The 17,593-nt window shown below is 39.4% G+C and overlaps 1 protein-coding gene across 4 annotated transcripts in view; it reads left to right on the top strand.

The window, feature by feature from the left end:
• Nucleotides 1-17,593, top strand: part of usp28 (ubiquitin specific peptidase 28) — a 25,398-nt gene extending 7,805 nt beyond the window's left edge. For 3 of the 4 annotated variants that reach the window (XM_087847464.1, XM_006785085.3, XM_006785084.3), the window contains 21 exons: nt 1,783-1,869; nt 1,978-2,115; nt 4,163-4,233; nt 4,337-4,413; nt 4,493-4,641; nt 4,754-4,881; nt 5,069-5,164; nt 5,234-5,413; nt 5,618-5,826; nt 6,680-6,750; nt 7,015-7,243; nt 8,659-8,994; nt 9,678-9,811; nt 10,325-10,603; nt 10,888-10,983; nt 11,575-11,753; nt 12,035-12,113; nt 12,990-13,069; nt 13,524-13,647; nt 15,340-15,538; nt 16,356-17,593. In XM_087847464.1, the coding sequence (XP_087703590.1) occupies nt 1,783-1,869; nt 1,978-2,115; nt 4,163-4,233; nt 4,337-4,413; nt 4,493-4,641; nt 4,754-4,881; nt 5,069-5,164; nt 5,234-5,413; nt 5,618-5,826; nt 6,680-6,750; nt 7,015-7,243; nt 8,659-8,994; nt 9,678-9,811; nt 10,325-10,603; nt 10,888-10,983; nt 11,575-11,753; nt 12,035-12,113; nt 12,990-13,069; nt 13,524-13,647; nt 15,340-15,538; nt 16,356-16,531 (3,117 nt within the window). In that variant the 3' untranslated portion in view covers nt 16,532-17,593. The remainder of the gene's footprint in view (nt 1-1,782; nt 1,870-1,977; nt 2,116-4,162; nt 4,234-4,336; nt 4,414-4,492; nt 4,642-4,753; nt 4,882-5,068; nt 5,165-5,233; nt 5,414-5,617; nt 5,827-6,679; nt 6,751-7,014; nt 7,244-8,658; nt 8,995-9,677; nt 9,812-10,324; nt 10,604-10,887; nt 10,984-11,574; nt 11,754-12,034; nt 12,114-12,989; nt 13,070-13,523; nt 13,648-15,339; nt 15,539-16,355) is intronic. The other variant, XM_035905250.2, reaches the window with a different exon arrangement.

The raw sequence follows: 17,593 nt of genomic DNA, 5'->3' as shown, positions 1-17,593 counted from the left end.
ATCTGGAAATTGAAATGGGGGAAATAAGGCCGTATTGTTAGAATACAAATGGTGTTCAGATCATACCTTTTTTTTGTCTGTTTATTTGACCAGAGTCACTTCCTTGTTTTACAACTGAGCTGTTGTAGATTCAACAGAGCTTGACTCATCGTCTCCCCTAGAAAATCTTTATGCTATCAGATTGAGGCTGAGTGACCACGTGACTCAGTTGTCAGCTCATATTTCCTCAATTATCCTTTGTGGACTAAATTGCAGTAAAACTGAGATAAACCGTAATTGAATTTCCCTCTGAAATGTAAATGCATATCTTGATACTCAGAAGTGCTTATAAGCTCCCATCAGCCCTGCACATGACACATAAGATTAGTATTAATGCATTTAGTTTATCCTGAGAAACACAGGTATCTTATGACAAATTGATATGGGGTTTGTTCCTGGCTGTAAAAATATTAAGCTATTGACATATACCGTTATAAAACCTTATTTTCCAACTTGCTGACTTCTTAGTCTTTTGCATATTTGTCACACTTACAATGAGCTAGTAATTTGATCCAGGTGTGTTGACCCAGGGTAATATCTAAAACCTGCAGGACAGCAGCCCTTGTGGCCTGGAGTTTTCCCCACCCCTGTTTTATATCATCAATGTAACGTTTTGTCCCCCCGAAAAAACCTAAATAAATAGCTCAATACATTTTTAAGTAATAAATTGCACCCATAAAATACAGAATGTAGCCAATTTATGTGTCTTTTATTATTATTTTTTGGCAATAATTTCAGGGTTCAGGCTTTAAAGGGTTAAACAGGCTGTTCATCCTCAAAAACCCTCCAATGTAGCTGAATTAAAGCAATTCTGGAGAGAAGAGTGGGCCAAAATTCCTCCACAGTGATATGAAAGACTCATTGCCAGTTATCACAAACACTTGACTACAGTTCTTGTTGCCAAGGGTGGCACAAGCAGTTATTAGCTGTAGGGGGCAGTTACTTTTTCACATAGGGTTGGATAGCTTTTTTCCCCTTAATAAATATACTCATCATGTAAAACTTTATTTTGTGTTTGCTCAGGTTATCTTTGTCTAGTTTTTTTCATGATCTGAAACATGTAAGTGTGAAAAATGTCCACAAATAAGAGATTAGGAAGGGAGCAGGTACTCTTTCGCAACACTGTATGTGAAGAAAAAAGAATAACAAAAAAACAGAGGATGTTGGCCTATTTTAGCCTATAGTTTTGAATCCAGGTGAAACTACACCACAGTATTCATGTGCAGATCAGCCACAACATCAAAACCTTCCACCAATTATTTAACCGCCAAAATATCTCTGACCCGTTGTGGCATGGATACAGAACTTTGGTTGCTCTTTGTGGTTTTCGCAGTTGATGCTTTGGAAGTTTGGATGCTTGGTCGTTGCCTGTGCCTCATGTCTTCATCAAGCCATTCCCGAGCAACTATTTTTTCCCTGCAGAGCATTGCATTAAAAAAATAGAACTGATGTCATTATCCTCACCTTTCAGTTATTGTGATGGTTGTTTGATGTGTGAATACTTAATCTACTTAACACTCGCATGCAAATTTCCAAACAGCAAGCTAAATGTCAGTGGCAGAACATTAGCAGTGTTCTTTGTTAATCAAGCAACATATTTGTAAACATATGTCCACATTTTCTCCTCAACCAAGTTACAATAAATGTCCTGCTGTAGCGATGATCTGCCATCTGGTAATCTCCCATATCCAACCTTCAGTGGACGGCTGGATTTATGTGCCTTGTTATGCTGTCTTGTTACAGTCACTCTTCCACCTGCCTGTGTTCAGGAGGCTGGTTCTCAACTACCATCTGTCTGAGAAAATACTGGAGAAGTGTAAAAGCCATTCAGTAAGTAAGCTACTGTCACGAGTATATACAGAACAGGATAACACATAACTCTTCTTACTTTGCCGCTGTGATATAAGGGTGATGAAGTTGATGAGTTTACGTTAACAGGACAAGAGGAACATAGCCTTCATGCAGGAGCTGCGCTGCCTGTTTGCCCTCATGGTGGGCTCTACCCGCAGGTTTGTGGATCCTTCTGCTGCAGTGGAGTTATTGCGTGACGCCTTCAGGACCAATGAGGCCCAACAGGTACAAGATATGTGCAGTATTTGTCTTTTTAAGGAACAACCTAACTCTGCACCTGCTTTTAATACTCTCTGACTTGCTGATAAGGCTGAGGTGTTCCTCTCTCAGATACAATAACCAGAGCACATCTGTCAGCACCTTTTCTGCAGGGCACTTCAGACTTCTGGTTTCTCTGAAATTTGTAGCCACTGCCTCATTGTTTCTCATTAACTACAGGGACATGTAGGCTTTAATGGTCTGTAGTCTTTTTCTGCCGCTGTCCTTCTCAGACTCATTTTCTTTATTTTTTCTATTTTCCAGCTGAATATTTTATTTGTGTCTTTGAAGGATTTATAATGTTTTAACTCTTCTAAACCACCATGACAGAAACCAGCCATAATTTTCCAGAGCAAGTCTGCCCACAAACTTTCTTTTTTTAGTGTCCATTGTAACAGGATCAGCAGACGGCAGGCATCATTATCTGGGTTTTGCACTGAATCCATTAAATTTACATGCAGTCCGTGTTTGCCCTGTCCTGCTCTTAGCCAGGTTCTGTCAGGACCACTTTAGTTAAAAGAGGTTTGTTACTTCATCTGTAATAATTATGATTTTTTTGGCTGGGACCTTCCAGTCCTTCTACCTGCATATTTTCAAAGTCTACAGGGAGAGCAGCAACAAGACTGCTTAAGTGAAAAGAGCAGGCGTTAAAGAAAGGGGCTGATCTCTGGGTGAATTCAGGAGGACTGTTTCAAGCTGATAGGAAGGCAAAACTCAAATAACGTCATACCGAGTTAGAACCAATATATGCAGAAGAGCATCTCTGAATGCACAATATGCTAACACCAGGTGTGACCTCTGTCAGCTAAGAACAGGAAACTGAGGCCACAGTTTTTATACACTCACCAAAATTGGACAATAGAAGATGTTGCCTGGTCTGCTGACTCTTGATTTCTGCTGCAACATTTGGATAATGTGGTCAAAATGTGGTGTAAACAACATGAAAGCACAGATCCACCCTGCCTCGACTCAATGGTTCTGGTCAGTGGTGGTGTTGTAATGGTGTGGTGGATATTTTCTTGGCACATTTGGGCCCATAGTACCAACTGAGCATTGTTTAAATGCCTCAGCCTATCACATGTTGCCAACCATGCCGATCCGTTTAGACCACAGTGTACCCATCGTCTGAAAGCTATTTCCAGCAGAATAACGCACCATGCCACAAAGCTCAGATCATCTCAGACTCGTTTTGTGACACGACAATGTCACAATGTCACTGTACTCATTTGGGCTCCACATTCACCAGATATCAATCCAATAGAGCACCTTTGTGATGCGACTAAGCAGGAGATGCTCGTCACGGTTGTGCAGTCTACAAATGTGCAGCAACTTTGTGATGCTATCATGTCATTTCCAGCACCTTGTTGAATCTATGCCATAATAATTAAGGCAGTTATGAGGGCACTATAAGGTTCACTCCAGCACTGGCAAGGTGTACCTAATGAAGCGGACGGTGAGATTATAAGCAGGCTGAAACTGTTTAAATAGGATGCCAATTTGAGACTCTTTTATTCCCCAGTAAAATTCACAGAAGGTAATCAGCTGAAGATTTAGCTAATGTGGCTGACTGACTTCAAGTGTTCAGCATGCCAGAGGTAGTGCTATGCACACCTGGTCATCATTTAGTCTTGGTTTAAGACCTCCCAGTGGTCATACAACAGGTGGTCATACACTTAGACAAGCTCCATTCACTGTGGAAGACCATGAGATGATACTGAAACAAGTTGATCTTTTATTAAGATTTTAATTAAGAGCTAAAAGACTTTTTCTTTATCTAACTTTCAGTGAAGATTGTCATGTAAATGTAATAATATTTAACCTTCCCATTTGTTGTTTATATGTTTATGTAGATTCAGCACATACTAATGCTCAGCAGTCCCTTTAGTTCTTAGACAGCCCTTCATTAGGTCTTTATACATCAGAGACAGAGTACAGAAAAAGCACATAACACAAAGACAATTAAATAAATGACTCAGACAAGTAAATTGCCCTTTTTGAAATGTGTCCCTTTTAGGATGTCAGTGAGTTTTCCCACAAACTGCTTGACTGGCTCGAAGATGCATTTCAGCTGGCTGCCAGTGGAAAGTAAGTTTTAAGCTGATGGCACCCAGCGTGTTTTGTCATTGTCATCTTTAGTGCACTACTGCTTGCTAAATTAATTTAAAATAATGCCATGTTTTACTTTTAGAAATGCAGAAGATAAACAACATAACCCCATGGTCCAGCTCTTCTATGGTACCTTTGTGACAGAAAGAAGACACGAGGGTATGAGTTAGTTTTTTTTTATTGGTGTTGTCTATGATTTTCAGTCATCCCCTGGTATCTATGTGATTTTCTTTCTCAGGTAAGATGGTATATAATATTGAGCAGTTTGGCCAGTACCCCCTGCAAGTCAATGGCTTCAACAATCTTGATGAATGCTTAGAAGGTGCTATGGTAGAGAAGGAGATTGAGTCGGTTCATTCAGAGCATCATGTCACATCTGGACGTGAGGTGAAGAATTTGATAAACTTAAATTTGAATCTCTCGTTGTGCAGCACGCTCAGCTAGAGTTTGTGAAATTTAATGATCTGCTAAGAAACTCTTTATTTATTCATGTTTTCAGAGATGGTTTAAAAAGCTACCACCAGTCTTGACATTTGAACTTTCGAGATTTGAATTCAACACCCAGCTCGGGCGCCCTGAGAAGATACATAAGAAACTGGAGTTTCCTCAAATCATTTATATGGACAGGTGAGTTTAAAACAGAGGGGGATGGTTCCAGACTAGGCTTGTTGATAACTTAGGCCGCGGTAATTTCCACCAAAATGGTCATCCAACTTTATTCCATTGGTATTTTATGATGTGTATGGTGTAAATATTTAAATAGAACTTTGCCACATTTTTAATTGTAGGAATCTCCTTGTTTTTGTGGTTACAGATATCTTCACAAAAACATTGAGCAGACCCATGAGAGGAGAGGAGAAGTAAAGAAACTAAAGGAGCAACTGGCAGTCCTTCAACAGAAACTTGAGTGGTAAGTTTTATCCTTTCTTTTTTTTTAAGGTCAAATCTCCATCTAATTATCTGCTTTCTTTACTCACAGTTATAAAAACTATGGCTCTGGACCTACAAAGTACCCTCTAGCTGACATGCTCCAGTTTGTGCTGGAGTTTGCTACCACCAAGCCGACTAGCGTTTCCCCAGCTGAAGACTCGAGACAGGCCGCATCGTCACCGACTCCTCCAAGTGCCCCCCTCAGTGAAGCCATTGCCAAAGAAAGCAGGTGTTTACCATTTTCAACTCTACTCTTCTTGTATAGAGCAACAGCATTATACTCACCGAGGCCACAAGTGGGATCTCGAAAATGAAATAATCTTTTCATAGATTTAATTTATTCTCAGTTAGTGTGGTTCCACACAGTCCTCTCTTTAAATGGGACATCCTGACATGCTTGCAACTGCTGTGTCGTTGTTCTTGCCTTCTTTAGTGATCCCGGAGAAACAGTTTCATCAGAGAGCCTGGGTTCCAGTGTTTCCAGTTGCCAGAGGACCCCCATATACAAGCCCTTCACTCAGTGCAGACAACCTATTGACTGCCCACCACACCCAGCCCCCCACAGCATCACAGAAGAAGAGCTGCACTTTGCTAAAACCTGTCTTCAGCGTTGGAGGACTGAAGTTGAGAATGACATAAATGGTATGCTAATGATAATTCTCTTTTTATACTCACATTGATATTACCTTAAAGATTTACTCATATTGCTTTGTAAGCATCATATGAAATCATAAGATCCTTCAGCTCTCTTTGCGTTGTGTTTTCAGTTGTTAAGCTGCAAACGATTTGTCTTTTGGTGCCTTGCTTGAGGGTTGATAAGTTCAGAGTGAGTAAACCAAAACAATCAAGCTGCATAGTATAAAACCCAAACATGCATAGAGTAGAGTGGGGTCATAAATCTCCTTGGGTTTTTTACCTTGTCTGGCATATTCCACATTATATAAACTCACTTGAACACCCAGTAATAAAAACACTGTGCTTAAAGATATGCTTCAATAAAACTGCTGCCAAACTGGATACAGCAGATGATGATGATGCATTAATGTGGGTAGCCTTGACAGTGAAATTGCAATGAGCCCCACGCTTTCCAATGACACTTGGTCTGCTACACTTATTCGCCATCTTCAGTGGAATAAAATACATTTCATTAAATATAAGTGCTGCAGGTGAGTAAAGAACAAAAAGTGTACTGGCACAGAGCTGTGCACCTGCACAAAAATAGAGCCAATGTTCTTCTGCTGACTGTGACTCATTCAGGCGCAGACAATGCATCAGAATATGTTAAATGTCAAGATGAGTCATATTTCTTTGAGTACGGGTGATAGACATTTGCCTGGCTCTCTCAACTTTCCCATTATGGCACATATCATATAAAATGTAGGACAGCTATGCAAGCATGCAAATTAGTATTGTTCAGATTGACTTATTTTTGTTCCAACAGTTGTGAAAATCATTTCCTTTCAGGGTCTGTGTTTATTTTTTGCTTGTTTGCCAGAACTAAAGGCCAGCATTGACAGGCTCACTCAGACGCTCGAGGGCATGTACTCAGACAACAGTCTCTGCCAGGTAAGGCCTGCACACTCACCTAATTTAGCAATTCAATTACATATTTTACACATACAGCTGTAGAAAGTGAATGAACTGAGATTAGATTAAACTTTACTGATATCTACAGAGAAACAGAAAATAGTGTAATGTAAACAGGACAACAGGACACAAATAAGAACAGGTCAACTGAAAGCAATGTTGCAGTTCATGGAGAACAGCTGATATTAAGTTGGGAAGCTGGATTCCAGTGTTATTTCTCTATGTCTTTCGCGTTACTCTTAGGCCCCCTACAGACTCCATGCAGTGCTTGTCCATGAAGGCCAGGCATCAGCTGGTCATTACTGGGCTTACATCTATGACCATGCTAACCAGCGCTGGCTGAAGTACAATGACATAAGTGTCACTGAGTCATCGTGGGATGAGCTGGAGCGAGACTCCTTTGGAGGCATGACCAACGCAAGTGCCTACTGCCTAATGTACATTGACGACAGGCTACCTCAGCTCATCACAGGTACACCTACCTTTCAGTTATTTTATTTGTAAGAGGAAATGAGAGGAATGAAAGCAATTTTTGCAGAGCGTTCTCCGTTTACTTGATGCAAAGAGGCAGTTCAGAGGTTTCAGCTGCTCTCTCCAGTTGTCCAACCTTAATATTCAAGAGAGGAAGGCTATCAAACACCTGAGCAGAAACCAAAGCATCAACATACTATAGCTGACAAGCAGAGGTGTACCATTCAAGTCAATTCAACTGAAATATATATATTTTTTAAAACAAAGATTTATCACTTTGTTTATTAGCCAAGATTTATTTGAGATTTTATAGATTTATAAATGTATACCAAACAAGTACATTTCATTTACCAAATTCAAGTAAATTTAAAATTCACATTGTATTTATGAAACAAAATGCTCAGGATATCATAATAAAAATGGTTTGACAAGAATTCCTCATTCCAGTATTCAATTCAGTTCAATTTTAAATAGCTCCAAATCACGACAATAGTGGCCCCAAGGCACTTTATATTGTAAGATGATGGATACAAGCACTTAGCGACAGTGGGAAGGAAAAACTCCCTTTTAACAGTAAGAAACCTCAGGCAGAACCAGGCTTAGAGAGGGGCTAAAGGTGAGAGGAGGGGGAGACAGGATAAAAGAGATGCTGTGAGTGTGCATAAATACATGTAGAGTGAAAGAAGAGTGAAAGAACGGTTATTAAAGAAGAAAGAAGACTCTGTGCTTCATTGCAAGTCCCCCAGCAGCAAAGGTCTGTTGTAGTATAACTAAAACATGTTTTTTTAAAGTCACCTGATCCAGCCCTAACTATAAGCTTAGGAAAGTTTTGAGCCTAATCTCAAAAGTAGAGAGGGTGTCTGTCTCCTGAAACTAAACTGGAAGCTGGTTCCGCAGAAGAGTGACTATTCTACCTATAAATACTGTAGTAACCACAAGCCAGCAGTCTGTGAACTGCTGAGTGGGTCTGTCGGGGTGATAGGGTACTCTGAGGTCTTTAAAATATTCAAGACCTTTTATATGAGGGGACACATCACTAGATAGACAGCATCACTTATGTATGTACTTATGTAAGTGCTAAGCAACGTTAAGGATCAAAAAATATGTTTTTTCCTGTAACTTGGACTTATGTAGTGAGATTCAGGAAAGATAAAGGAAACTGAAATGAAAACAATTTATGTATAAATTATATGGAGTTCACCCAGTTTAAGTAGTGGATAGATACTAGATACTAGAAACTAGAAACGCATAAACATTTTTCTATGCAAACATTTTAAGTATAATAGCATATTGAAATACCTATTTGTACAATGGATAGTAATATACATGAATTCAAATGGCATTACTTGAAAGGCATTAAAATGATAATAAATGACAGCTAATTTCCTAACTAAAAATGTCTTACATCCCACCCAGAAGACACAGATGATGAGACGGGCCAGGTGCTCCATGGCATGGACTCTCTGCCACCCATCCTCAGGCGCTATGTCCACGAAGATAACCGCTGGTTCCAGCAGGAGCTCAGCGAATGGGAGGAGCAGTTCTGCCAGACGGCAACCCCGCAGGAAGAGTCCACCGCCTCTGCAGAGCCCACAAGTCCCAGTCTGGATAACATACAGCAGTCACCTGTTGAGCCAGCACCACAGTCAGGATCTTCTACTGAAGAGGTGGATGAAGGAGTTGCTCCAGAGCCACAGCCAGACCAAGAAGCAGAGAAAGAGCCAGAACCTGATCTCAGAAAAGAGCCAGAAGGTCTGTAGTGATGCCTGAAGTGAGAATGACATAAAATATTTCATCACCACTCTAGATAATGTGGAGATGTATATGAAACATGTAGTCACTGTAATTATGTTCACACCAGGGCAACTAAGCCAGTTCAATCAAATCTTGAACCTCTTTCAGGAGCACAATATATACAGGATGAGACTTAAGAAGCAGATTAAAACACAAAGTATTGTATATCTGTTCAAGCTTTAGCCTAAGGAGCCCAAAAACAGCAGTAGGCATTGTATTTAAAAACTGTATGGACCCAAAATATAATTAGCAAAGATAAGCAATTCTCAATAGAAGAAAATCTAATTCTACATGAAATATTGAACTAGTTGATTGCACTTCTTTGTCCAATTAAGCAGGTGTCAGTTATCACTTTCTCTCCAACAAAATCACCTCCCTCCAATGTAGTTTTATTGGCTGTGTAACAAGAGCCCATCAAAAATGTAATGAACACTTGTTACTGCAGAGCTTTCTTAACTCTAGACAGAAGTCTGCCCTCAGGCTGGACGAATAGACTGTATCATTGCTCAGACCTTCTAGGTGGGGTCTCTAATACCAGATGAGATTAGAATATATCCAGTAATCTAATTATATATTTAGCACTTCTTCTTTTCAAAAGACACATGTAGACTCAAAGCCTGTCTTTCTTTTTTTGACCTTAGCGCAAACAGATTTATCTCCCCCACCACCAGAGGGCCCTGGCTGCCAGCCAGGTGATACCAGCACCCCAACAGTCACTGACACCACGGGGGTCAGCCAGAGCTCTGATTCAAATGAGAAGGAGCTGCAGAATCAGGTGAACAAGTACACGACACCTCGCTCTATCATTCCCTACCCTGCCATGTTGAATATGGGTCAGAAATTCTAGGCCACAAAAATAAAGTGCGTCCATCTGGGTCAGCGATCAGATTTCCCCAGTTAGCATGGTGATGACCCTTCAGGACTTATGTAGAGCTTGTTTAGAGACCTATTTAGATTATGTACAGATAACAAGTAGTTATTTGAAGTCATTTTTGCACTTTTTGTTGTGATCATAATATAAACGTAACTGTTTTTGTGGACCTAGATAACCCGCTTTTGTTGAATGCAGATAACTATTCTGAATCACAATATTTCTCACCATGTTTCTCATTGAATACATTTGTTGTTAGAATTGCAAAGTACTGTAAATTAGACACACTGTTCAAGCCCGGTACTAGACTTCCAGAGCTTACTGGTATGCTGACAAGACCCCCAAAAGCTGTGAAAGCATACGCTGATAGAAGAGAGTATATACTAACGTGTTCTATCTGAAAACTTTCTCTGTCAGATCCCTGGCCCTGATGTAGAGCTTTGTGATCAGACACCATCTGACATCCACGTACAGAAGGACGACCCGGAGGTGGCCGGCCTCGTCTCTGAAGCTGAAGAAGAGCCCCAGGCTTCTGGAGAGGCTCCTGAACCTATCGCAGAGCAAAGCAATGAGGAGCAGCAGCAGCAGGAGGTTCCAGCCAGACCACGACAGACTGAGAATGAGGTCTCAGAAGTGGAGATCCCCAATGTGGGCCGGATTATGGTGAGGGCGGATGCTGACGGATACAATGAAGAGGTAAGGCCTAATGTCTTAATGGAGTGTGATTTAAGCAGTTATAAATACATACCTGCGGCTGATAGATTTCCTAGTCCGTGGACACAAATATAAGCTAAATGATCAAATGTAGGGTTAGTGTAAACGTTGATGGTATGTATGAGATTTAAAGAGATACAATAGGTTTTGAGTCATATATCATATATGTCATATGTTTTTTCTTTGTTTACCCTTTGGACTAATTATCTGTCATTTCATGGTATAATCATTCTCTTTTTTCTCTACATTGTCATGTCATTTCCCAGATGATGCTAACTCCAGCTATGCAGGGTGTCATTCTAGCCATAGCCAAGGCCAGACAAATATTTGATAAGGAGGGTCCTGAGGCTGGCCTCATCAAGGTATTTTTTGTTAGGGATATTGATGTTCTTTTCATCCCACATCAACTCTAAATTGCAAAAAAATCTGTAAAAGCTGTATGATCGATTTAGTTCTTTAGACCCAGATACTCATAAACTGTCCTTGGATCAACCCGTGCTCTAAATGCAGTTTTTATCTCTCTGCGAGACAGTTTTATTAAAAATCCACACAAAAACAAAAATGCACATTTTATGGGACTTTTTAGCTAGAAGTTAATCCCTGAAGGAATTCCTTTTATCCTAAACTGGAGGTTCTCTTGCAATAAGCTCGGGAAGCAAGATTCACTTTGCAGGGTGAGAAGCCTCTTGAAGTATTCTTTCTGTATTTGATAAAGAACTTCTATGAAGCACAGAGTTTCATATTTAAAAAGATTAACATCAATAGCAAGATCTGTATTTTAACTTTGTCGCTAAAGTCATGAAATCCCCATACTTCCTAGATTTTAAACAACAAAGAAAATACTTTAACTTGTGAAATGTGCGGTCCTTGTATAAGTCACACTGAGGCCTTAAAGTGTACAATTAATTAAATAAAGCATTAAAAACATTAAAAATTTCCCGTGGTTCTTTCAGGCTTTCCATGAAGAGTATTCGCGCTTGTATGAGCTCTCCGAAGAGGAGACCACACCACAGGAGGATGCACGTCTGCAGCACGCTCTGGTCTACTTCTTCCAGAACAAGGCACCCAAGCGTGTCATTGAGAGGACGCTGCTTGAGCAGTTTACTGACCGCAACCTCAGTTTTGATGAGAGGTGCACACAGTCCTTGAGTGGCCAAAAAATTTGGAACATAGATGAATTTTATCCATCCATATAAAACAGAGGCATTTCAAGGTTGTAGCGTGTGTGTATATACAGGAATAGGAGTGTAATACTGTGGCTGGGAAGCAGAATGGTAACTAAAAATACAGTAGAATATATAGCATGCATATTGTGCCATCTAGTGTCCAGAATTCAGAGCTGTAACTTTACAGTATTTTCTCTTTTCCATGCATTTGCTGTTAAACTTCATTTATCTTTTTTGGTACTTACAGAGCCATCAGTATCATGAGGGAAGCCCGGGCCAAACTTCGTCTCATTAAGCCAGAAGACATGGACATGGAAGAATACACGGTACCGTCTCTAGGCTGACCGGATAAAATGTTTGATTTTTTTTATGCAGGGAAAACATCATAAATATGCAAATAAAGAAATTAGTATAATTTTCAAACAGATATTTGATGAAAAAAATGTCATTAGGTCCATGATGCAATATGGCAGTGATCTGTAACAGCAGCTGAGACTTGCCCCCAAAACAGAACAGGGGCAGACATCTGTTAAGTAGCTTCACTGGGTTGAATTTTGGTTCCACTGCAGAGCATCTGTGGAAAATTAGTGGCTCTGTTAACAGATTTGTGGCCAAATCACCTCATTCTTGCCTTTAATAGCAATAAAAGGCTAAAAATCCAAAAGTAAAAATAGACACCCTGCACTGCTCTCAAATGTCAGTTTTATTAAGTATTTTGCGTTTATAAAAATATTATTACATGGTTATCTCAGCTTTATGAAGGAAGCTTGTTTGTGTTCAGTATATTAAATCCCTAATCTGTGTTTATTTGGGTCTGCGTGGTTGACATTCCAGTAGGGAGCATGTAAACCCAGTGACATTTGTTCACACTGGAATGAGAACTATGTATGTTCCAGCGTGGAAAGACAGCTGGGATGGTGAAGACACCAGTCACAGACTGCAGTAATAAACTGTTTCTTATATCAAGAATATAGCATAAACCTAACACCAAACTTGTCTTTGATTAAATGATAGGTCTGGTGATATTCTCTATGTCTTTATATCTGTGCAGCCTCTAACAATCTGATTTTACTTCTTTTTTTTCTTTTCTTTTCTTTTTACAAAATAGAAGTTTTTATTCAAATACTGTCAAGTGGAAAAAATAGGAGGAGTGTAAAAGATGGAATTACGTCATGGTGATATTTCTGTTTGCTCTCTCACAGCAGTGGCATGACGATTACAGGCTGTTCAGGACGGTCTTTGTCTATCTGTTGACTGGGCTGGAGCATTACCAGCACGGGAAGTAGGTGTCGAATATTCAGCACAACTCTACCCGATCAGCATGTGTCTGACCACATTTTTCCAGATTAATATATGGTTGTTTGTGCTCATTCGTGCGTTACACATAAAAAACAATCTCACACGTCACTGATCCTTTTGACACTGCCTATTAAGTTGTGAATTCTTTACACAGAGTAAAGATGCACTCATTTAAAGCCAGGATATACATACCAAAGAATAGTTAATGATAGTACAGTTCAGATATCTATATCCTTGAATACTATAACTTTAGTGTAACATAACACGAAACAATTTCTAAAAGCATTTTAAATACTTTTCATATGTTTTCAGATCTTAAAACTAAATCTTTTTGCTTACATTTTGATTACATTGTGTGGGAAATAACCATTTCTTTTCTTACAAAAAGTGTATTTTTTGTGTAATATGATAGCAGTTGTTGCCTTTCTGTACTGCAGGATGCAGGAGGCACTGAATTACTTGGCCCACGCCTACGAGACCAACAGCACCCTGCTGCGAAACGGAGAGAAACGTGGTGTGGACAAGTCTCTCATTGCTGTTTACAGGAGGAAGTGTCTCACTGTGAGTAGGACTATTTTCCACTCTGTCAAATTGCAGATAGATCGCTGAGCTCGATCCTTCTCTATAAAGTCTGAAATATCAATAAAGAAAAATGATCTAAAAATAAGAGGTTTTGGTTTGCTTAAAATAAGATGTTTGTGGATCATTAGAATCCATCCTCTGGGAGTGATCCATGTCCCCCTGACATTTTCTAAAATATATTTCTCTGTACCAAAAATGTGGATAGAAGGACTGACTGGCCAAGAGGGCATATTTAGGAGAGGAAATGTTTTGATAAGCTGCGCTTGGTTTAGTTTCCCATTACAGCCCGTATAAAATCTAGTCGGACAGTATTAGAGCAATACCAGTGTATTGAATTTTATAAAGTATATTGACTTGTGACTATTAAACCCAGGTTCATTTATTCTTTTTTATTGGAAACGACGGTTCTTTAATTGCTGTTTTGCAGCTCTTGAACCTTTACTTTTAAAATGCCCTACATTTAAAATAGTTTAGTATCAACCTCATTTTGAATTTGATGGCAGCAACACGTCTCAAAAAAGTTGGGACCAAGGCAACAAAACGATGGAAGTGTGAGTGGTGCTAAAAAGAAACCGCTGAAGGAACAATTTTCACTACTTAGATTAACTGGCAACAGGTCAGTTACATGATTGGGTAACTAGTCAGGCAGGGTTTCTCATAAGTAAAGCAGACAGAGGTTCACAAATCTGTAAAAAGAAAATGTGTCTACCAATTGTGGAAAAAATTCAGAATAATGTTCCTCCATGTAAAATTGCAAAGACTCGTGAAATATGACTCATGAAATATCATGAAAAGGTTCTAAAATTTGGAAAAATCTGAATGCCTGTGATTTTCAGGCCCTCAGGCAGCACTATAAGAAAATCAGGCCTGATTCTGTTATGGAAATCACTGCATGAGCTCAGGAAGACTTCCTGAAACCGGTGAACACAGTTCCCCATATTATCTGCAAATGCAGGTTAAAGCTCTGTCACGCAAAGAGGAAGCCATATATGAACATGATTCAGAAAGGCTGATGTTTTCTCTGGGTCACAGCTCATTTAAATGGACTGAGCAAAAGTGGAAAACTGTTCCGTGGTCATGGACGCCGCATCCTCTGGACTATCCGACTTATCATCAGCACTCAGTTTAAAAAGCCTGCATTAGTGCCTATGGGATTGGCAGCTTACATATATGGAAAGACTCCATTAGTGCTTAAAGAATTATACAGGTTCTAGAACAACTTGTGCTCCCATCTAGATGACAGTTTTTTCAGGAAAGACCTTGAATATTTCGGCAAGACAATGCTAAACCGCATGCTGAATCTATTACAACAGCATGCTTCATGTCCTGCAGTCCAGACCTTAAAAAAGCTGAAAACATTTCATAAGCATAATCAAATGAATAAGATAAAACAAGGAAGCTCAGGACTGTTGAGCAGCTAGAATCCTCTATTAGACAAAAATGAGACAACATTCCCAAAAGTTCAGCAGCTGTTTTCCTGAGATCCCAGATGTTTACAGACTGCTGTTAAAAGGAGAGGAGAGGGCTACACAGTGGTTCCGGTGCTTGTGATTAAAATATAGGGTGATAACATGTGCAAATCATTGTATTCTGTTTTTTTTAACACTTTACACAGCATCCTAGCATTTTCAGAACGGGGTTTGTACATATGTCCTGTCATCCACCACACAGGCACTGAATGAGAGCGCATCGCAGCTATTTTGCAGCGGTGAGGAGGCCAAAGTAGAAGAGGGTATTGCCATCATGGATGAAGCCGTCATCCCCTGCCTTCACCTGATGAACCGGGACTCGACTTTACCCCAGGAAGACCGAGATGCAATGGAGGCCATCCGTAGCCACTGGTGCTGCTGCCTGGGCCAAGATATGGATCGTAAGTTTAGATTGTACATAAGTCTGTACTGTCCAGCTCTATTATTCTTATAGCTATATACATGCTGTCTCATATGATGAGCTAGAAGTTTTAATTACAGCGGCTCAAAAAGAAATAAATATATAAGGTGGCTTGCTGCCATGCTTTTTGTGCATTTTCTGCAATACCGACTTTTAGGATGCTTTTAGGTTGCTGTAGGGTTTGCATGAAAAATGTCAAAATACACTCAATTATTTTTTAACTTTCAATAAACACAAATCATTAATTTTCAGTTAAATGCAACTGAAATATATGAAAGCAAAGGTTTATTTTTTCAAATAATTCATCATTGAGGAAAATGTGCTTGATATAAACTGGATGTATACCAGTAAAGTAAATTTCATTTGACCAGATTCCATTAAAGTTTACATTATGACTTATGTAACAAAATTATATGGAAAATTCACATGTAATCAAATTACTTTAAGTCAGCATGTTGGTGCATCTTGAATAAATATTTTATGTGTATACAGTAGGTGAGGATCCCTTATTCTGAGAGTTTGAAATACATTTAAATTAAAAGGAATGTGGGACAGGGGCATAAAGGCTTATATTGAGTCAATACAGTATAAAGTTTGCGTACTCAAAAGTGCTTTCTTGGTACAGTAGGTGCACCCTTAGACGACATTTTGCTGTAATTACACACACACATTTAATTCTATACCAGTAATGCTGCTAGCTAATTAAAATTTAAACCTTAAATTGAAACAAAACTGCAATAAAGAAAATCAACGATAAACTAAGTCGCCCACTTCTGCTGCTCTTCCTTTGTGTTCAGACTCATTGCAGGTGAAGCTCGGCGAGTTGCTTCCCAGAGTTCTGGACGGTTCAGCTGACACAGTAGTGCTTAAAGACCCACCCAAAGTCCACGTCACCCAGGCCTACGACCTGTGCAGTCGTCTGGCTGCTGTTATGGAATCCATCCACAACACGTCAGTGGTCATTGTGAAGTGAAATCCCAACAACTCTTTTTAAACTGTGTATCTTAACTGAAAGTGTCCCGGCTGATGGTTTCTTGTCCACTGACAGACTGTAGGGCTGAGACATCATGTAGTTTTAGCACAGATTGTTTATTTTAGTATATCTGCTGTTTTGCATTGCACACTTGCCTTGTTCACATAGCAAACCCTGTGGGTAAATGATGGACCATGCAGGGCTGTCACCACACGAATACATAATTATTACAAGAACACATATCGTGACATTTTACCCCAAAAGCCTCAAAAAGAAGTCAACGTTCTTCTCAAGAATATTAAGGTATGCACTTTGACTGCTCACCATACGCAAACAGCTATAATGTGTAAAAGAGGTACAAACTGTACTTAAAATTTTAAGGACTACATCACAAGTTTATGCAAAAAGAAGCCCAAAAGGTTGCAGTATTGCTATGTTTTGCCTGGTATAAGATGGAGAACCAGCAACTCTAAAGCGGGGATTAGGTAACACCTAAATGTTTGAAACTTGTCTGAAGCTGTCTTTATGTTACCCGCTACAAAGAGACCGATAAAGATTTAAGTAGCTCTGACCATCTCAATTTACAAAACCAGCTCGCTGGAGAACAGTGAGGCATTGAAATTCTGATTGGTGCAAATGTTCATATATGGAAATGTTTAGCTGGGCTACCCCGTTAACTTGAAAAAGTGTTAACAGTTGTCGCTCAGCTCTGCAGTAAGTGACTGGATTGATATTTGGATTGTGAATATACGATGGGGCCTTTTTACAAGACTAAAAAAACCCACAAAATTTATACTGCACAGAAAATAATAGTGTTTAATAGATTTTTTAAAAATATATGTTTTATATTACTTTATTATCTTTGAAGGTCTATCTGTAAACGCTGTAAGCCTTTTGAAAGGAGACTTGATATTGGAAATCCCGTTTTGTGTCGCAGATGCAACACGTTATCGTGAATGAATGAGGATTTCTAGATGAGCTACTGTAACAGCCATTTTTGCCCACTGATTTCAGTCTTTCACTTGTGCTCTGTGATGATACAAATAAATGTTTTAAATACTC

This window comes from Neolamprologus brichardi, chromosome 10, assembly GCF_056152115.1.
Source record: "Neolamprologus brichardi isolate AB-2024 chromosome 10, ASM5615211v1, whole genome shotgun sequence".
In the NCBI taxonomy this organism is placed as follows: domain Eukaryota; kingdom Metazoa; phylum Chordata; class Actinopteri; order Cichliformes; family Cichlidae; genus Neolamprologus; species Neolamprologus brichardi.
This window is presented reverse-complemented; position numbering and strand designations above follow the sequence as displayed.